Raw genomic sequence first — 21,876 nt, forward strand, 5'->3', positions numbered from 1 at the left:
CTCTCTCTCCACCCCCCTTCCCTGTCCTCCTTCTCCCTCCCTTCTACTTTTTCTAAAAATCAATGAAAAATATCCTTGAGTGAGGAGGATTAAAAAGAAAACCACACAAACCTTCCTTTTATCCCACAGACTCCCCATGCTATTACTCCATTTCTCTGTTTCTCGTTATAGCCTTCAGAAGAAGCATCTAGAGTCACTGTCACCATTTTATTTCCTATTCTCTCTTGAACCCATTTCAATCTAGCTTTTGTACTCCTCCTCCCTGAAACTCCATTTACCAAGGTCCTTAATTACCTCCACACAGCAAATCCATCTGGGCATGGAACTCATTTTTCTCAGTCTCTTGATAACAATGACACAACTTATCACCCGCTTCTTGAAACTTGGCTCCTGGAATGTCACACTCTCCTGGTATTCCTCCTCCTTCACTGGTCATTCTTTCCCAATTCCCTTGGCTGTGTCCTCTCCTTTTTTCCACTGTAAGAGAGCCCTAAGCTCAGTCCACTGCTCCTTCTCTTCTCCAGTTATTTGTACTTACTCCCTAAATAATCGCATCCACTCTGGTGGCTTTATATATCTCCACATGCTAAAGTTTCCCAACTGGGTATTTTCCTTCTCAAACATATCCATGAAATCAAGATTCCTATATCTAATATCCTAGGAGACAACTTCAGCATGTCCAAAAATGCAATTTCTATTTCCTCTGCAAAACTTACATCTCCCAAGTATTGCTCAGCTCAGTAAATGGCACCGTAATTCACCCAGTTGCTCAAGCTCTATTCCACTAAGTCTTCCTTGACTCTTTTTCTCATGCTTCACATGTAATTTAACAGAAATAATCATCAGTTTTACATTAAAAAACAATCTAGAATCTGACCACTTCTCTTCCCCACCACCACATCACTCTAGTCCAGGCCACTCTTACGTCTCAGGGTACTGAAATAACCTCCTATCTGGCCTCCTGCTTCCACTCTTGCCCCATATTAACAGGGTGTGGCAAAAGTAGGTTTACAATTGTTCATATGGTATATAATTCAATAATGAATAACTAATAATACAAGAATAAACTGTTTCACATACTCACAACTGTAAACCTACTTTTGTGCCATCCTGTATATTGCTCTTTCTAAAAAGTCAGATCAAGTCACTTTCCTTCTTAAAATCCCCAAAGAGATTGCCACCAGCATATTTAGAATGAACCCCGGTGGGTTAGTTGAGCCTCACTGCCCAATCACCCAGCTCCTCAGCCCCAATCACCCAGCTCCTCAGCCTTAATTACCCAGCTCCTCAGCTCCCTGCAGCTACCATTGGCTATCATTTTGTTGCCTCTTCAGAATCCCTTCTTTGACCATCTCTCTCTCTAGAGACTCACCTGCATAATCAACCCCTCTCCCATGCAACACTGGTGCCACTAGCCCCAGAACATCATTACTCTTCAAAAATTGGCTGTATATTTTTTTTTTGTATTAAATTTGTCAGCACCTCCCAGGGACATGACAAGATCCTCTTTCATCCCAATGGGGTACTGATGTTTAACATTAAGCCTACAGTGCTTTAACTGCTCAAACATTATTGGCTCATAATAGAAATTTTCTCCTTCTTCATGGCAACAGTTAACGTCTCATGATAAAAAAAAAACAACTCTTAGGAGATACTTTTTTGGTGGCAACTATTTAACATCCAAAAGCTAATCCCTTATGTTTGTTTATTGGTATAAACATTCTGATAGTAACTTACCTGTAAATATTTGCCAAAAATGCTCTAAAGTGGACTTGCTTTATGTTTCTTTAACTCATAAATGCCCCTTAAGTTCTCTCAAACCTTAGAAGATATTATTTTTTTTTGGAGAATTATAAGTGTACAGAAGTGTATTCATTCTTAGGAAAATAATATAACCTTAAAAAGAATTTAATGAATAAAATAAACTGATGAACGAAATAGATCCAGAGACAGAAGCATGGACCAGATTATTGAATCTCAGAGGGAAGGTGGGGGGGAGGGTGGGTGGAAATAGACCAACCAAAGACCTTGTATGCACATATTCATAATCCATGGACACAGATAATTGGGTGGTGAAGGCCTGGGGCACAGGGCAAGGAAGGCTAGAAGGGGTCAATGGGGGAAGAAATAGGACATATGTAATCATTTCAACAATAAGGATTTAAAGGAAAGAGTTTTGTGTGAGAGAATTTCAATCTAAAATGAAACTGGAAGATATAAAATGGAAAATCTCATGCATGTGCAGAAAAATAAAACTTAAAGAAATGAGAAACTGATTTCCCATAAATGCCTGATTTTCAGAAAACTGACAATGTTAGAACTTTCTTAAATGATAAAAACTTGATCAGGGGCTGCCTCATATCAACCTTGGAAAGTTTTGCTCATGGTTCCCAGAGGCATGAACAAAAACTGTCTGGATTAAACTTTGCATGTATGAAGACTGGTTTTTCCCTGCTTGAGGAATTTTCAACACTAATCTCCATTTGTTCATGATTTTAACTGAACTCTTCCCTCTTTACATTCCTTCTCCACAAATATCAAACCCTCAAGAGACTTGGTACAGTTTGTGTGTCCTGAATTACAATTCCTCTACTATTCCCAAATAAACATGTCTTTTTGAAAATTCTGAGCTTGACACAATTTATCTCTATTTAGGTCAACCCCTTGGGAATTTCCATAGATGTGAAGGGAAAATATAAAAGGATTTCTGAAAATAACTAAATATTGATACTAAGAATTCACTGAACAAGTTTTTAAATGTTGCAGAGATGTATGCAATTTTGAAGCATCTCATTTCATTCTATCAAAATAGAACCAGTCTGATAAATGTCACCCTATTTTCTGAACTACACCACCTCGCTATTTCTGTACTTATTGGCTTGGTTCTCTAGACAATATGAAGGTTTAACTACTCATGTTTTTATCCAGGATGAACTGAAACCAATGCTTTCCAACCTACCGGAAGAATTTTCTTTCTGCAAAGATCTCAAATAACCCAAACCATCATTTTTTTTTTTTTCAGGAACATAATACCTAAAAAATCAGTAGAATGCTAATTCTATTGACCAAGCCAGCCTGGATGCTCCCCTCAGCTTGACTAAACTTCAGACTGGCTTCTTCTTGACCCTAGGCCTGCCTTTCCTGAGAAGATTTACTTTCAAAAATTCATAATTGTAAATTCTTTACCTGCCCCTTTGAGTTGTAAATCTTTTTAAAAACCTTCTTAACTAACTTTACAACTAGTAAGGAAGATCCTTCTCAAGGACCAGCCCTTTGCAATGTAGCCTTCAAAAAAGATAAGTGTCTGCATCTATCAGTCTCTGTGGGAGGGCAGTACCCTAACTTCCATGGATGCCACTTAGCAAACACAGATGGCAGATGGCTTACTTACCTACTGAGGAAAATGTCTGCCAAACTCAGGATAACTCAAGTTGCTCCATCCCACTGATCAACCTCCCCTCCCGCCCCCCAAAGTCCTCCAGTACTTTTCCACTAGCTCACTCCAGCACTCAAAAATCCACCCTCCTTTTGTTTGAGCTAAGTGGAGTTCAATTTCTCTCCCCTATTCCAATAGTCTTAGATAGAGGCTCCCTTGCCTGTTTAACTTTGCCAGGTGAAATTTTATCTTTGACACTATAATCCCAGGACTGGAGATGACTAAGCTTTCAGTACTCACAGGCTTACCATCTTGACCAGGCTGTCCAGGGTAGCCAGGGTTCCCAGGCTGTCCAGGGTCACCCTAGAGAGGAAGAAAAACTTCTCAATACAAAACAACAACTATATTGGTGCAGTCAGAGCCCACCAAGGTTCAGAGCCAATTCCATTAAAGGCAGCTATTTGTTATGTTAAAAACAAACAAACAGAATTCCTAAAATGGGGATTAGAAAAAATGATACCATATTCTAAATGCCTAGCTTAACGAATAAAGGCTTTTTAGTATATAAAACTTACAGTGATTTATTTGTGTGCGACTACCAGGTATAATAGGTAAAGTACATTTCCCTGATGTAAAATGTTAATATTTAAAACAGGGTACACTTTTAGAATTCTAAAAAAATGATTAAGTATCATAGCAAATACAGTTTAAATGAGAGTAATATTTCACTCATTGTCTACAGACTTAATTCTATTCTATATGTTATACTACAGATATCACTGACCTATGATATAATAAGTCAATTCATAATTATTTATTAAGAAAAAAACAGTTAAAAGCCATGTGATTTTATACATGGGACTCACATTTAAAGCTGCACAACAGTAATTTCTTTAAATCCAGTCAATGTGCCTCTTTGCCTATATTTAGAATGTCATTGAACGTGCTAAAATTCTAAAACTTGAATACTTTTATGAGAGTGAGGCCCAAGCCAAACAACCCTTTAGTCTTTAAGTACATGTAATACCTAAGAAATGAAGAAATGACCTTTGCTCTCATAAACCAGAGATCTTCAAAGAACATTATTCTGTACAACATGGCAATGAGCCCAGGCACATTTTATGGAACTCTAGACTGTTGTGCAATGGCCAGTACTGACCATTAAGAGGATCACCAACCTTAAAACAAAACAAGGAAAGCAATATTTTTTTTTGAGGTGAGGTTGTTTGATAATTTAACTCTAAGAAATACTTCACAAATCTATAATAATAAAAGGGTAATATGCTAGTTAGACTGGGTGTCTTCCGGACATCATTCCGGACATCCTTCCTGATGAAGCTGGGCCAGCCTGGGTCCTGAGTGACTGCAGGCGGCCCAAGGGAAGCCAGCCCAGGTCTCGTGTGCCTGCGGGCAGTCCGAGGGAAGCTGGTAAGGCAGCCCAGGTCCCAGGTGCCAGAGGGAAGCCAGTGCCGGCAGCCGGGGGAAGGAAGGCCTACTCTTGCAGGAATTTTCATGCATCAGGCCTCTAGTGTATATATATATATCTAAGCGACTGAATGACTGAACGACCGAATGACCGGCCGGCTGGTTGCTATTATGCACACTGACCACCAGGGGGTAGAAGTTCAATGCAGGAGCTGCCCCCTGGTGGTCAGTGCACTCCCACAGCCAACCTCCCGAGGCAGGCCAAACTTCTGCGCACCCCCACCCCCATTAGCCCTGATCACTGGCCAGGCCTAGGGACCCTACCCATGCACAAATTTGTGCACAGGGCCTCTAGTAATATCATATTCATCTATTACTGAGTTCATGAGGTCCACATGGGACATCTTGCCAAAAAAACACAAAGTTTTGGCCATAAGTACCAATAAATTCCTGCACAGAGACAACTGATTTTCAACTCAATAATTCTTCACTATTTTCAGCAAGAAATCATTCACACAGAACCCCAGTGATTATACATTAACTAAGGTTACTTCCACAGAGCCAGCTTTCCTGGTTGGAAATACTACTTCAGGCTACTGGCTAGGGAGATTTGTTCCTGAAACTAAACAGGAAAAATGGAAAGAACTGTGTGAACTCAATAAAGGAGCCAATGAAGAAGGGATGGGCTCTTCACTTAGGAGTCGCCCAAGAGGCTCAGTATAAGAAAAGGTTGAAAAAAGGAAAATATCATTTTTTAAAAGAGAGAATCACTGTAAATCTAGAGAGAAAAACAATGCTGAAACATTTAATGTCTTGCTAAAAAGGCATAATTTGAAATTTGGATCCAAGGATTCCAGTGTTAAATAAGAAGCAACATTCTGTCTCTCTAGAGTGCTAGAATGTTTCTCTCCTTATTTTCAGGGGATCCCCATTAATCTCTAGCCTCCCTGCCATCCTTCTCCATCCATGTTCATGTTGGACTCACTGCCTTTCAGTAAATTCCATTGTTCTTTTCTCCCGGGAAGAAGATTTTCTTCCCTTTCTATGTAAGAGTCATTATGCCAAAACGTGCTATCGCTGCAGCTTCCTTGTAACTCCATTTCCTCCTGATGTCTTTTTCTATTGAAATGCTATAGCAGCCCCTGTCTCACTGATCACTTCTTCATAACTGGAGTTTTCTCAGTTTTTTCTTGATTAGTCTTCTTCACTTATCATTTGGATTTATATTCCTTGAAACATGGTCCATATTTTTTTTTTCAATGCTGTAAATCAAGTAGAGATTCAATAACTATTTGCTGATTGATTTATTTCAAATCAGATCTCCTGTTAATGACCTCTTTACTTGCAGAATATTAATTATCTACAAAATCTAGGACATAGAAAGTCTCTGAGAAGGTTTAACCTCTATTATGATGAGCCTGAAATAAAACTTTGGCACAAAAAGAAACAGAATTTGTTTCTATGCTACACAGAAGTACAAAACACACTTAACAATAACATTTTAAATGAGTCAAAACCAAGTTTCCAAGGGGAAAAAAATCACCCACAAGATAAACCCAATGTGACTTCATAAGGACCATAACACTGGTCAATAGCTCCACAAACGAAAAGTAATCTCTTTTGCAGGTTTTATTACTACTGATAGATTTTAATCGTTGTTTTGACCACTACCCTACTGATTTATTTGCAAAATCTCAGGTAGTTTGGTGTTGTTTCCATAAAATTGAAAGAATAAAATAAAATCCTAACTAATTTTGGAGAGAAGGCCAACTAGAATAAAAATTCCATTTTATTACTGTATTAAAAGCTGACACCCAATCTTTATTGGTTGTTGACTGTATGCTAGGGACTGCTCTTAAAAATTTACATACACTAAATGACTTCTCATAAGAATACCACAAAGCAAGTAATCTTATTATTCCCATTTTATATGCAGGAAAAGTGAGGCCTGAGAAGGTTAGGTAACTCACTCAAGGTCACAGAGCAGTAGTGGGGATGGAATTTGAAATCATCCAATTCTGCTCCATAGTCCCTGTGTCTACACACTACTCACCCTGACTACATTAAAATTCAAAAACTAATCAGAACCAGACCTGGGGACTGCTAGTAAATTGAACATGGAAAAAGATTTCCAAATGCATTAAATTAGACATATGACTTATCCTACAATTGTGACTAAATTTTCAATCACTATCTCCTAATTTAGTTGAAGCATTTGCATTCTTTGAATTTTTAAAAATATGTATCCAACTGAAAAGCAAAACTTACTTATGTTGAACTGAATTTGTGCCAAAGGATTTTTGAGTTGTCGACAGCAGTGGAAATGTCATGGATTGAGCTAAACCATCTCTGAACGTGGCCTCTCAAGCAGTGTAATTATGAATAATTAAAATGAAAAATAGCTGTGCTTGCAAAAGCAAGCTAATATTTTAAGTTACTCATCTAAAACAAATGTCTTTGGAGCTCTTCATGTAGGACCAAATCCCATGTTATCAAGCCCTTTTCTCAAACTCTTTGTGCCTTCATTCTAGTCTTGGTCTCCACAGGCGTATCTGACCTAAGACCTATTCCATTCTCCAAAACCAGCCTCTTCCCTCCCTCAAAACTCAAACACCCACTCTCTTAGGCAAGGAAGAATCAACTGAGCCTGGGTAAATTAACATAAAAATGTAAATGCCTAGTGGCCCCTGACATTTTCCAAAGCCTTTTTGTATTCAGACAGAGGATACTTTGAAAGTCCAAATGAATCTCTTTGATGTAGAATTATGAGGGTGAAACATAGGGCATCAGAAGGAATACAGCTGGAAAGAGAGTGGCACTTCAGAGCAAAGAATTTATTAAGAAATTGTTCCTTTCTAAAAAAAAGCAAAAAAAAAGCTTTCTTTTCACTTTTGAACTAATACATCTAACATTTAAGGTTAGATCAAGTGTAAAGTGTGTCCCCACAAATGTTCCTGTGTCTACTGAAAGTGATGGAAGAAGCTGCCATCTGCATGTTAAGGTCTTTCAAAAGGGAGTTCTTTGTCAAGTGGAGATTGCTGGACTTTTCATATAGAACAAAGGCATTCCAGATAAGTTAATAAGGAGGAGGGGTATATCTTATTTTTTCAATGATTTCATAATTCATTAAATTAAAAAAGTATTACTATTAAACACTGGGTTAGATAGTAGAATTCCAAAGGAGAGTTTAGTTTGTATTTGCCTTCATTGTGAAGTACCTGCATGTAAAAATTACTCCAATAGATTCATTTATTAATTTACTTACTTCCTAGGTTTGACACTAAGGATACAAAATAAGCAAGCTATGTTCAAGGCATTCACAGTCCAGTAACAAATAAATTTTTCTTTGCTTATTAAAGAGTTATAATGTCATGGTAAGTGTGAGGTATTATAGTTCATTTGACCTGTTTTTTTAATAGGGTTGTCATATTTTTTGGAAAGTTCAAGAATTTATAACAGATGACATTATCTTAGAATAAGCACTTACCCACCTAGCCATAGAAGACTCCTCTGTTTTACTCACAGGATTCCTAGAACTCTATTTCTGGCTAATAAAATAACTAGATCTATTTTTCACAGGTAACTCTGATTGACAGATATCTGCAAAGCTTTCCAGAAAGCATCAAAGACAGCCAAAAAGTCTCAATTTGATCTACAGTAAAATTGCTTCATCTCAATTAATTCCAGTTTTGTTGATCTAAATAAAACCCTATCAATTTTCCAAGACACAAATTCTCTATAAGAAGTGCATGAAACTCAGAGTGTTGCTAGGGATTCTGTTTTCCACATACAGGTCCCTGATGTGGCTAAGGAACCACTTCCAGGGGAAAGAGCTTTAAAAGGATGGAAGAGTGTGTGTGTGTGTGTGTGTTCCTCTCTTCCAGCCAGATTTTCTGAAGAAAATGGGAAGCAGATCAAGAAGGCACGCCAACATGAAGATTGGTGGAAAACTTCAATTTCACTTAAAGTAATAGGTGGCAATGGGGTTACATTATGACTAAGAAAAGAGAATGAAAATGAGGAACACGTGAAACTTAGAAATATTGGATATCGGATAAGACAAAGAGTGCTCTAAAACTTTGTTGTAGAAACATATGTGAATAATAAACAGTGACACCACAAGATCCCTAATGAACCACTAATGAAGAATCAGAAAACATCAAAAGCATCTGATTCCTCCTCAAAAGTGGACAGCCCTTTAGAGACCCTGGGGGGACCAGAATCATTAAGAGTGAGGAGAGCGCTCTGGGCTTTTAGAGAATAGGCAACATGGAACTCTGGTTTCCATACTGTATTTCTTGCAGATCAAATCATTTTTATGTATAACAGTTCAGTATTGTAAATACATTTGAAAAAGAAGTCTGCTGGTAGGTCACAGCAAGCTGTCTTATATTCTCCTTGGAACATTTATAGGTATTTCTCATTAATGTCAAGGCATCCAAAATAACAGAGTTAGTTTAACTAAAGAATTCTTTGGTTAACTTTATGAAAAGCAACCTGAAAATAGTTTACAATAGTAAATTAATTATAATATACTGAAGTCAAATTCCAAACCAAATAGATTCACTTTAAATGAAATGTTGAATGTAAACTTTTATTTCTTAAATTTAATTTCTTTATTGATTTTAACAGCTAGGCTTGAAGTATTTCATGAACTATTATATGAAAATGAATGGGAGAAATATGTATAAAAGATAGGAAGAATTAAATTATCTTAGCAGTCCAGAAGCTACGATTTCTTTAGTCATGGTGATTGAAATACTAAGAAAATTCCATCTAGCCCTAGTCATTTGGCTCAGTGGATAGAGCATTGGCTATCAGAGTGAAGGGTCTGGGTTTGGTTCAGGTCAAGGGCACATGCCTGGGTTGAGAGCTCAATCCCCAGTAGGGGGCGTCTAGGAGGCAGCCAATCAATGATTCCCTCTCATCACTGATGTTTCTAGCTCTCTCTCCCTTCCTCTCTAAAATCAATAAAAATATATTTTCAAAAAGAGAAAATTCCATCTAAATATAAATTATAATTCATATTTAAGAAAAAAATTTATGGTCACCTAAAGTAATAGACGATCAATACAGAAAACACTTTTTCCCTAGAGAGTCATACTTGCTTTCAAGTTAGACATTATTTGTATTAGGTAATTTTAAAAATAATATTAAAAATATTATAGTGAACAGACCACTTCTCAGTATCTTAGGGTGTGTCTCTGATGCCATAGTAAGCATCAACTTACTTAAAAACTTAGTCATTCATATTTAATAACATGGGAACATATCAAAGTATTTTGTTATATAAAAAATAAACTGGTTATAAAATAGTATGTACATCACAGCTCCAAACATACTTTCCCAATGTAATTACTACATGATTAAGTGAAATAAATGCATACGCCTCCATTTTTAGAATTAGACATCTAACACAACATTAAAATCAATTTTAAATTTCTTCTCCATTTTTCTATCTGAAAATCATTTCGACAAATTAAGATCTTAGACATTTAAGAATTTAGAGTATATCTTAAAGGCCCTTTCTTAATTTTTTTACCAAGATGTAAGAATCATTCTGGGATCTAGCAGCAGTGTTGAGGGAGGGGAATGGAGAGGGAGCAAACAGATAAGTAAGCAAACTAATATTGCTCCCTCACTCTACTGTGGGCTAGCAGTATCAGTTTTAGGTTCAAAGACAAATATGGACTAGAATATGCTTTTTAAAAGGTCACTAACACTCAGGTTTTAAGATGTTCTAAAGCATTAGGTGAAAATTTCATAACAGGGTCCATGGTGATTTGGAATTTTGTGGAAACTCCAAATTTGGAAGCTCTTGTTTGTATATTTTAACAACAACAAAAAAAAGCATTTTCAGTATTACTCACTTTGGGGCCTTGTAGTCCTGGTTTTCCAGGAGGACAAACACAGGGAGCTGAAGTTGCACCTACATCACTGGGGCCATTGAGACACTACGAAGACAAAAATGGAAATAAACATGGAAAGACGCATATATATGTATATGTACATATGTATCTGTATATTTTATTTAGCCTAACCTAATAAGAAATTCCCAATCACAAAAAGGTATGAATACTAAATACACTCAAACTACATTTAAAAAGTGAGTGTAATTTATCTAAAATACTTACAGTTGATGAAAGGAAGCTAAACAGTCCCACAGTGCAAATATTACCTTAAGGAAAACAATAGTATCCAGGCCTACCTCACCATTCTGAAAGAAAAACAATAACAAATGTGTTTGAAAATATGTTTTTAATTAAATTTCTATATTATCTTCCTAATTTTCAGATATTTCATTGTCCAGGTTATAGATGATTTAAGTATGAAAACCAACCTCTAAAAAATATATTTGCAATTACCCTAAAAAATTACTTATGTCTACATGTTATTATTACATTCACAATAGGATAAACAAAGAAAATGAACAACAATAAAGAGTAGGAGAAAATTAAAATGCCAAAGCTGCTTAATATAATGACTATGCAGAAAAAATAATACATCAATGTGGAATGTACATGCTCTCTTGAACTTACTGGAAATCCTTTAAGAACCAGAGAAAAAAGCCAAAACATATCTAACCAAGTCCTAAAGAGCATGAATTAAATGTCATGCACTCCAGGGGCGCTTCTCCGTAAACAGTCTATTTCTTAGTGAATAAGTCACAATTTAAGACAGGTTAATAATCTTCCCAAACAATACCACATTATATCAGAAAATGAGAAGGTGGGAATAAAGGTATAGAAAGTAAACAAGCTACACCAAGTCACAGCTAAGAGGAAGGAAGGAGACATATAAGCACATACAAAAAAAAACTGAATGTGAGAATTCAAAATCTGCCATGTAATGTTATGCCTTTATTATACGGAAGGGAAATGGTAACGGTTATTACAATGATGCAGAAATATCAATAAATAAAGTATGTACAAAGGACTCTCAAAATGCAATAACATTAATATGTTTAGTAAAGATTTATATTCCAAATTATAAGTATCTAAAAGGTTTATTGCTTAAGCAATTACCTATCTAGAATACCCATAATGAATCATTTGTAAAAGGTTCCATCTTTGAGTTTATTGTAGATCCATTAATTATGTTGCTCAATGTCCTCAAGACTTTAGAACATGTGGATTCATAAGTTATTCAGTTTAATAAGGAAAAGGAGACTATGGCAGCATGACTATATAAACTAAAAAAGCTCAAATAGGGCTCAAATATCACTGGGAATCCACATTGTCAAAAAGTTTTACAACATTCACCAAAACTGGTTTGGCTCAGTGGATAGATAGAGCGTTGGCCTGCGGACTGAAAGGTCCCAGGTTCGATTCCGGTCAAGGGCATGTACCTGGGTTGCGGGCACATCCCTAGTAGGGGGTGTGCAAGAGGCCGCTGATTGATGTTTCTCTCTCATCGATGTTTCTAACTCTCTATCTCTCTCTCTTCCTCTCTGTAAAAAATCAATAAGATATATTAAAAAAAAAAAGTTTTACAACATTCTACATTATTTGCAATAGCAGCAGTGCTGCATACAATTTTTTGCCTAGGGGAAAAGAGACTGATTACATATATATAATCAGTATATAATAATATAATATAATCAGACTTGTATATATAATCAGACTTTGTAACATTTTAGCTTATAATCCTTTCTTTCTTAACACATCAATGAAAATAGCCAAATAAATATATCCTAGAAATATAAGAAGATCTTAGGTAACAACAATAAAAATAAAACCATTGTTTGAAAAAATGTGCTGGTGAACAGGAAAATGAATCATTTCCTGCTCCAGAATGCGTACTATACTAATTATAAACTTAATTAAGAACAGAAATGTATTTCACACAAGATATTCAGACAAAATATCCTATAATTTTCTAGAGCAAGTCTAGTCATGCTTCTCATGAATATTAGGATAGTCACAACCAGGCATGATGTGGGAAAAACAGTTTCTTGTGGTCTTTCATTCATACTTACACAGTGAAACATTAAAATTTTATTTCAATTATGAGCTTCAAAATATGTTTTAATCAATATAACTTTATTTGACAATTGAAAAAAATAACTCTATATATTAAGTTGAAACTCACATATTATCTGCTTTTTATTTATGGCTTTGAAAGTACTAGAGCAACACTTGGAAAAAATAATCCATCCTACTTACAAATCCGGGAATCTCGCATGCTGTCTCCCGGTTGTTCTGTTCTGGGTCACAGTAGATTCGCAACTTTTGGACATCAAACTAGGAACATAAACCCAGTCAAGTAAAAGTTGAGGCCCAAGTTAATTGTTTTATAAGAACAACGCAGAGACACAGTAACAGCCAATATAGTTAGCAATCATGGAAAGTTTAAATCACAGCATTCAGCTAAAACAATGAAAATATAAAATTTGAATACCTAGCATATAGTATTAAAGATGTGATACAAACTTCTCTAGCACCAAAAATAAATCTCTGATTTTCTTAAGGAACCCAGTGGAGCTTTTTAGTACCCCTGTATTCAAAGCTAGCCTAGAGAGAACTTTCTAGGACACTTAAAAAGGGTGGCTCAAAAGCCATCTTTAGTCTCAGAGATTTAGTTGCTGGCATGGAATGTTGTGTGATGAGTAGGCCCAGCACCTGTTACTATTCAAATACTTACTATAAATTGACATGTAACATTAATATATAGAGACCACATGTGCAATCACACATTTAAATATGACAGCCTTCCCTTAATAAAAAGAGTGAGAAAGCCTTACTTTTCAAATAGAGGATTTTACAAGAAATGACTTTTACATGCACACTTCTCAACCCCCATAGATAGTCCACTTTAAAGAGATATTGAAAAAGTTAGTTTTGTTCATGAAGAACCCTGACATGCATTAATTTAATTTTATCTTCACAGCTGTAAAGAAATGTTTATAACGCTACTTACAACTCTAATCACATTGCCTTTTCCAAATTCATTATTTAATCTATGCCTCTCCTGGGATAGTGTATATGAAATTAATGTTTCATGAGAATGAGAATTCTACCCTGAACCCAGGGGAACATTTTTCTAAGTATTCTTATTAAATAGATTAAGTCTAATTTTGCATTTTCATACTTATACAGAAACACACAATTTCCCTGATGAACTGACCACATTTTTTAAGTATCTTAAAGAAATTCACAATTAAGTTATATGTGATAAATACTATCAGAAAGGACAGAAAAAGCTCCATTTTATATGATGCAAAAAGCAAGTAATTACTTATCCACCTGAACAGTTTCTTCTTTCCCAGAGTATTTTCCAATTTGGGTTTGGCCACTGATGAAGATCCCTAAAACTGGATGTAAGGATTTATTTTCAATTTGTTGATCATCGATATATAGAGTTACATCCTGTTCTGTTACTAAGAGACGAATTTGATGCCAGCCTTCATCAAACAATGTCTATAGGAAGAAAATATAGAAGATTCATAGATAAAACTTCTAACAATCTTTTATTTTCTTCATGCTCATTCCTTTGCTGTCAACCATAAATCTACACCACATAAATTAGCTATACTACATACAAATTCTCTCTAACCCAAGCTGGGCCTGAAATGACATTCATCAATTATTTTATTAATCCCGAGAGTTTCTATTACATATCCCAAAGTAGTTGTGTCAAACAACACCCTCAAGGTCACAAATGAGGTCCTAATCTCTGAATCCAAATGATTTCTCTCATTCCTCATCCTTTTTACTTCATTGCAACTTTGGACTACATAACTAGTCCCTTGTCTTTGATATTCTCACTCAACTTCCATGATTCAAACCCCCTTGATTATCTTCATTTCTTCTCCAATTGCTCATACTCTTACTCTTTGAGGATCCCTCTTCCTCAACCTACCCTTTATTGAGGCATTCCCCACAAGTCTGTCCTTGACATCTTTCACTCTCCTCTTTGACTATCTCATCCATTCCTACAGGTCAATTATTACTTCTATGAACTAATTCCCATACTTACATCAACATATGGTACCTATAATTCCAATACTGCTAGAATAATTTGCCAGGATGTCTCACAATCAGCCTGACAGAGTATATTACAAAACAAACTTGGACTATCCCCCAAACTTTCTTCTTTTCCCTATTTACCTTATATCACAGTATCTTCAGTTTCCTAAACCAAAACAAGTTTCTTTACCTCCTTCTCAGTGTCAATAATAAATAGATGCAAAGTTCTACCAAATATGTCTCCTACACATGATTGAAATTCACTTCTTCATGTCCATTCTCACTGACATAAGTTAGACTCATGAGTAGCTTGCTTTATTTGAAAAATTTTCAAACATATCTCTATTTTGAACCCTTCCCTCTCCAGGCTATCCTTCATACCTCCATTAATCTCTCTCACTGGAGTTTTGTCACAGAACATGCCCCATCTTATTTTCTTATTTCCAGAATCTAACACAATTCCAAGATAGACTTGAAAGTATTGCGTATGAAAGAAAAAAAAAGAAAAAGAGAGGAGAGAGTTTCTTTCATCATGACACATCTATGGTCAAGACTTTTGAACGGAATCCAGTCATCCACAGAATGAAGTCCATACCCCTTTGTGTGGCTTTCCAGGCCCCCACAAGTTGAGCTCATAACTTGCTAGTCCCTTCTTTCATGCATCTTATACCCCAAACACAGGGGATACAAATTTCCATTCTCTAAATAAAAATTCTGAATTGTACAACACATGACTATTCAATATTGAGCTATTGACCTAATGTGTCCTTATGTCTCTCCATCAAAATCCTCTACAAACATACTTCAAGGTCAGTCCAAAAACCATATCATTTATGAAGATTTTCTCATATTTTGTATTAGAATCCACTTTTCCCTCCAACTCTGCTAACTATGATATACTTCTATTAGATACCAGAAGCTTTAAATCTTTCATTATAAATAAGCTCCTTGAAGGAAAGAAACAAGCCTTATTTATTTTTCACAGAACCTAGAACATTGCCTTTAGTGAAAATGGCAGAAAACAATTTTTTTTAAAATTTAATCTATTTACCAAATAAAGAAATTATATAAATGCATAATTTTACATATAACTTTGTACATTTCCTAAATTACATACAACATCAGCCTTTCATAATTATAATAAATATCAAAACTTGATTGCTTTTATCATCACATCTGTATTCTGAACACATGACTTAGAAAATACATTTTTATTTTTAGTATATTTGTTTTATTAAATATATCCCTTTATGGGGAATAAAATGTCCTTACAATTAATGTGAATTCTGCATCCATTTTCTGCCTGTATTTAATATTCTAACAAATGTCTTTATTTCAATATCCTATGGGACATGGCCATGTAAAACAGACCAACATATGCTTTGAAAATGACCAGACCTAAATTCAGTTTTTATTGTCACCACTTAACTAGCTCTGTTACTTGGAGTAGGAACTTAATATCTCTGAACCTTGGTTCCTTGTCTGTGAAATGGTAACAACAGGTTCTTCTTTAGGTGGTTATTACAGTTCAATGTGCCTGACACTTAGTAGCAGACATTCAAAAATGTTAGTTCCTCCCACCCCTAAATTCCACATGGATTAAGAAAGAATTTTCCTGCCCGGATGGCATGGCTCAGTGGTTGAGCATTCACGTATGAACGAGGAGGTCACAGTTCAATTATTGGTCAGGGTACATATTCAAGTTGTGGGCTCGATCCGCAATGTGGGGCATGCAGGAGGCAGACAATCAATTATTCTCTCTCATTATTGATGTTTCTATTTTTCCCTTCCTCTCGGAAATCAATAAAAATATATTAAAAAAAGAATTTTCCTTCCTTTGTTTTTTCTTTCAATAAAGCAACATTGAAATCTGAAGCTGATATCTTTCCAGTCATGTTAAAATTATAGCTCTCTTCCCCCAATACACATAAACCTAACAGTGTTTCCTCATGAATAGCATAATCATATCCAGGCATCATTACCTTAACTCGAGGGTCAACAAAGGTGACCACTTGTGAGCCATTAACCACGCTGGTCGTTGTAAATAGTAATGTTTTATCCACACCATTTAAGGTAACTGCTATTTGTGGCCTTCCATCAATGGTTAAAATTCTCCATAAATCCCATATTTTCTTGACCTTAAATCTCTGAGTGGAGACAAATACATATGATGGAGGAAGACCTTCTGGAAAAACATTGCTAGAAAAAGAAGAACATGAATAAGCTTAAAGAATTCTCAACAAAGCTATAGACATATCAAAAAATATATATCAACACATAACATTTACCTTGTGAATTCTGATAGATCAACTTTTGATGTTACTTCATATCCTTTTATCTTTGTTGGTGAAAGCTGGATTCTTTTCTTAACCTTTTTCTTTACACCCAAGCCTAAAAGAATATCAAATCCCTTCTCATCTCGAGCTGCCACTGGAATTCGTGTTGGACAGACAGATTCTATAAATCAAAAGCAAAAGCAGTAAATGTTGATTAAGCATGGGATACTTCAATAAGAAAAATCAATAGAGGGATACTAGAGAATATAAGAATTATAAAATCTATATATGCATGCAAATATATATTAATGTATGTAAGTGTATTTTCTGAGAAAACATGGGAATTTTTTTGGCATTCGAGAGTGAAGTCTCAACTGTCTTTTCTCCCATTAAAAGGGGATACACATAAAACAGAAATGCAAGAGGAACATTTGTTAATGGATTATTTTAAACACTATGCTGAAGTTTATAAGTTACTATGTATTTTGAATATGGAGCAACCTAATACCTGGAGAGGCAGGAGGACACTGAAACAGGATTCATGATTCTCATCCAGGATTTACTATTAATTAGTCACATGACTTTGGATAACTCTGAAATTTCTTGGATCTAAATGAATCCTAAGATTCCTTTCTTGCATTCCTAGCATTTGAGGGGTAAAAAAAAAAAAAAGTGTTGTTCTTCATATCCTTTCCAGTTCTAGCAGTTTATAATTCTACAGTTTAAATATCACTGGTTCTGTCACTCTGGAAAAAACTTAATTGTGGGTCTTCTGTTCACAAAAGTTCTAAAAATGGGCCTATTATCTCTTCTATGATTAATGACATTATATATTATAATAATGATTTATAAATAAGTAAAAACTATTTCCTTAACAAGAAGAATTACAGTTTGCATTATACAGTCATCTATGTAAGTTATAACATATAATATGCCTTTCACTTCTCTGGGAAACTAGTGTCTCAAATGAGGTGGAAATTTTTATATGGTTGAAATGCTATTAAACTGTTATGCTGTAGAAATGTTGTAATATTTTCAGATTCTTCCAAGGCCCTCATATAACATACACATTGAGCATGACTGCTTATATTTTATAGAGCAGCTAACAGAACAAAACAAGAATAAACTTCACTAAACATACCTTAAAGTAATCACTCTCTTACATAACATTAGGGAAAGGGGAAGGCATTATATTTATAACACCATAAAAGGTAATGAGATGAATTTCATTAGCCCAATATGTACAGTCGTATCTTATACCACAGAATATTGGAAATAAAGGATTAACATAAATAAAATCAGATGGGTGTTTCCCTGGGAAGAGAGGTATTTTTTTCCTCTCAGGTCTTAAGATGCAAATTTTGAAGGGACCCAATCACATCCTTCTTGCTCTGGATAGTTTGGAGCTAACTCATGAGGAGATAGGTAAATCAGACAAAAAGAAGATGTTGGTTAGATGTGTGATTCAGTGAATTTCATGAGGCATACCCTCCCAGCAATGTAAAGCTGATTTATTCCTACCCCACCTCAGGGGCAGGCTCTGCCCACTAAGATCACTTGTGGTCTACCAATGACTTTTATCAAACTCACTAATCCGAAAACTTTTTTGCTCATTTAGGGATAAGGAGTGAAAGAAAGCAGGAAGAGAGATCAAAAGAGCTGGTCTAGCTAATCCCTCCATATGAAAACATGAGAAGTAGGATACTCTATTACACAGTTGTAAATCATAAACCAATGCAAAAAATTAAAATTTTCCTGTCATTATGAGGCAGTATTTAGGGAGGATACACAAAACAATCACTTCAAATGTATTTGATTTAAAACTGCAAAAGAAAAAAGTTCAGCTGAATAGAAAACGTTTTTAACATTACATCATAAGAATATTCAGATTGCAAGTGCACCTTCGATTTGCTTTACAAATGAAAAGTTATAAGATGCTGGGCAAAGAGCTCAGACTTAATACAAGAACTTTAGATTTAGACCTTAGCCTCTCTCATAACCTCTCATGAACCTTGGATTCTAATCTGTGAAGTAAGAATATGTAATTATCTCCACAGGTGATTACATATTGTCTGAGAATCAAATGTGGTGATGTATGCAAAAGTGCTCTGTAACTCCATAATTGCATGTGAGCAAAGGGAATAAAGCACACACTGCATCCATAATTTTCAATAATAAAATCCTTTTCACTGTAATCTAATTCCCCAGAATTTATAGAAAGCAGTGTGACAGTTTGTGGAATCAGGGATATAAATTAACAGCCACCATATAGCCATGTTTTCATGTTCACCTAGGCACATCTCTTCAGGGAAAATGTATTTAAATAATTTTTTGGAGGAATAACCTTCTCCCCAATTTGCTCACCTACAAGGAGAACAAGATTACCCTTACAGTCCAGCCAGTGTGGCTCAGCGTCGACCTATGAACCAGGAAGTCATGGTTTGATTCCCAGTCAGGGCACATGCCCGGGTTGTGGGCTCGATCTCCAGTGTGGGGAGTGCAGGAGGCAGCCAATCAATGATTCTCTCTCATCATGTATGTTTCTATCTCACTCTCCCTCTCCCTTCCTCTCTGAAATCAATATATATATATATATATATATATACATATATATATATATATATATATATATATATATATATATATATATACCCCCTCACACATGGGAACTAAAAGGAAAAATGCTATTTTGATTACCAGCCAATAATTTTTGCATAAATTTAAGGGGGGAAAAAACAGGCAAATAATTAACATTTCCATTGTGTAGAAAAAAGAAATATATGTATAAGTATGCAACCACATTCAGAGAGTTGAATGGAAACTAAAAGTAAAAACTAGAACTTGAAAGTTATAAGTTTAAGTACCAGGAAAATCAAGTGTTAAGAGAAACTCAGTTGGGAACTTGCTATAAAACCTACAATAGGTAGATAGAATAATCTAGGTAAACAAATAGTGCATTCTGGAGCAAGGGCAAAAAAGACACATGGAAGACTTAAGTTCACAAATGGTTGACTACACAGTTATAATTTCAGTTTAAGCCACAAATAAATGCCCATACAAATAAGTGTCAAGAGAAAATCCCCTAGCTTGTGACATCTCCCTCGAGGGGGAGGTGAGGGGGAGTAGAGTTTGCTTCCAATATTCCAGCTTCTCAGAAAGCTGCCCAAGAGACTGGTACCTGCCTCACCTCACTTGGAGCATAAAGGACTCAGAATCATCTGGATGCCTGTGGACTACTGAGAATAAAGAAGAGTGAGGGGTGGACTGCTGTGGCTGCATGGCTCAGCGGGAACAGGAGAAGACACACTACTTGAGGCTTTTCCCTCACAGGAAGAGAAATGAGTGGAACACGATTCCAGTATTCCAGCTTTTCAAAGGGCTGCCTAACAAGATATGTGTCTTGCCTAAGAATGTTGACAGGAAACCAGTATATGTGGCTGCCTGGTAGTCATTGAGAACAAGAAAAAGTGGGGAAGTTATGACTAAAGAACTAGAGAACTTGAAGTGTCGCAGACAGACACCAAAGGGAGTGAGAGATTATGAGTACCTGGAAAAGAAACCAGCAAGCCTCCCTAATTAAGAAATTACTCACACAGGCCCAGAGAAATATCATCCCCCAACCTCCTTAAAAGGTTCGGAGGACCACAGAATCTCTAGTCAGACAGATTGGTGTCAGACTCCCCTGTACAAAGCCAGTTGGTAAAGGCTGGGAGAGGTGATTCTTTTTTCAAATGTGTGGATCTCAAAACAAGACTATGAGATAGACAAAGAAACCGGAAAACATGACCCAATCGAAAGAACAAAATAACTCTCCAGATACCAATCCTAAATGAAGGAAAGTATATTATCTGACAAAGAATTCACAATAGCCATCATATACTTTATAAATTTAAGAAAATAATGTATGAGCAAAATAAAAGTATCAACAAAGAGGCAGAAAATATAAAGAGGAACCAAAAAGAAATAAGGAGCTGAAGAACACAATAGCCAAGTGAAAAAACTGACTACAGGGGTTTGAAATCAGACTTATCAAAGAGAAAAAAGAACCAGCAATCCTGAAGACAGGGCATCTGAAATTATCCAGGCAGAGGGGCAAAATTTTTAAAGAATGAGAAAAATTTAGAAAACCCTAAAGGATTCTATGGGACAAATCAGCTAGACCAGTATACATAGGATGGGAGTTGCAGAAGAAGAAAGGACAAAGCTTATCCTATCTAATAAAAGAGAAACATGGTAATTAGCCATACCTCCGCTACTCTTCCAATTGGCTAATCAGGGTGATATGCAAATTAACTGCCAGCCAAGATGGCGGCCGGCAGCCAGGCAGCTTGAAGCGAACATGAGGCTTGCTTGCTTCAGTGACGGAGGACTCCAACGTTCCCCGCCTGCCGCTGCTGGCCTCTGAGCTTGCAGTTTGAAACATTGTTACAAATATAGAAGCTAAACAAAACCCCAGAAACCTGCTTTCAGCCAGCCGGGATCTCAGAGCTGGAGTTGAAACAGTGTTTCGATTATAGAACCCAAACAAACCAGATACCTGCTTTCAGCAGGGGAGGCCTAAGAGCTGGAGCCAAGCATCAGATGTAAAGCTGGCTCAGAAAAAAGAAAAAAAGGAGCGGTTGGGAGCTTCAGTCACCCGCCAGCCTGAAAACAGCCCTCAGCTCCTCACCCAGACTGGCCAGGCACCCCAGTGGGGACCCCCACCCTGAAGGATGTGTGACCAGCTGCAAACAGCCATCATCCCCTCACCCAGGCTGGTCAGGCACCCAAGCGGGACCCCCACCCTGATCCAGGACATCCTTCAGGGCAAACCAGCCAGCCCCCTCCCATG

General features: G+C 36.2%; 1 protein-coding gene across 1 annotated transcript in view; it reads right to left on the bottom strand.

Annotated features, from left to right (window-relative positions):
- COL21A1 (collagen type XXI alpha 1 chain) overlaps positions 1–21,876 on the bottom strand; it is a 173,245-nt gene that overhangs the window by 78,388 nt on the left and 72,981 nt on the right. Inside the window, exons 4-10 of the mRNA XM_081094853.1 lie at positions 17,058–17,226; positions 16,752–16,968; positions 14,047–14,220; positions 12,967–13,044; positions 11,010–11,018; positions 10,672–10,755; positions 3,677–3,739 (exon numbers count right to left, since the gene is read on the bottom strand). Of these exons, the coding sequence (XP_080950979.1) occupies positions 3,677–3,739; positions 10,672–10,755; positions 11,010–11,018; positions 12,967–13,044; positions 14,047–14,220; positions 16,752–16,968; positions 17,058–17,226 (794 nt within the window). The remainder of the gene's footprint in view (positions 1–3,676; positions 3,740–10,671; positions 10,756–11,009; positions 11,019–12,966; positions 13,045–14,046; positions 14,221–16,751; positions 16,969–17,057; positions 17,227–21,876) is intronic.

Source organism: Myotis nattereri (assembly GCF_964212035.1).
Source record: "Myotis nattereri genome assembly, chromosome: 6".
Lineage (NCBI taxonomy): Eukaryota > Metazoa > Chordata > Mammalia > Chiroptera > Vespertilionidae > Myotis > Myotis nattereri.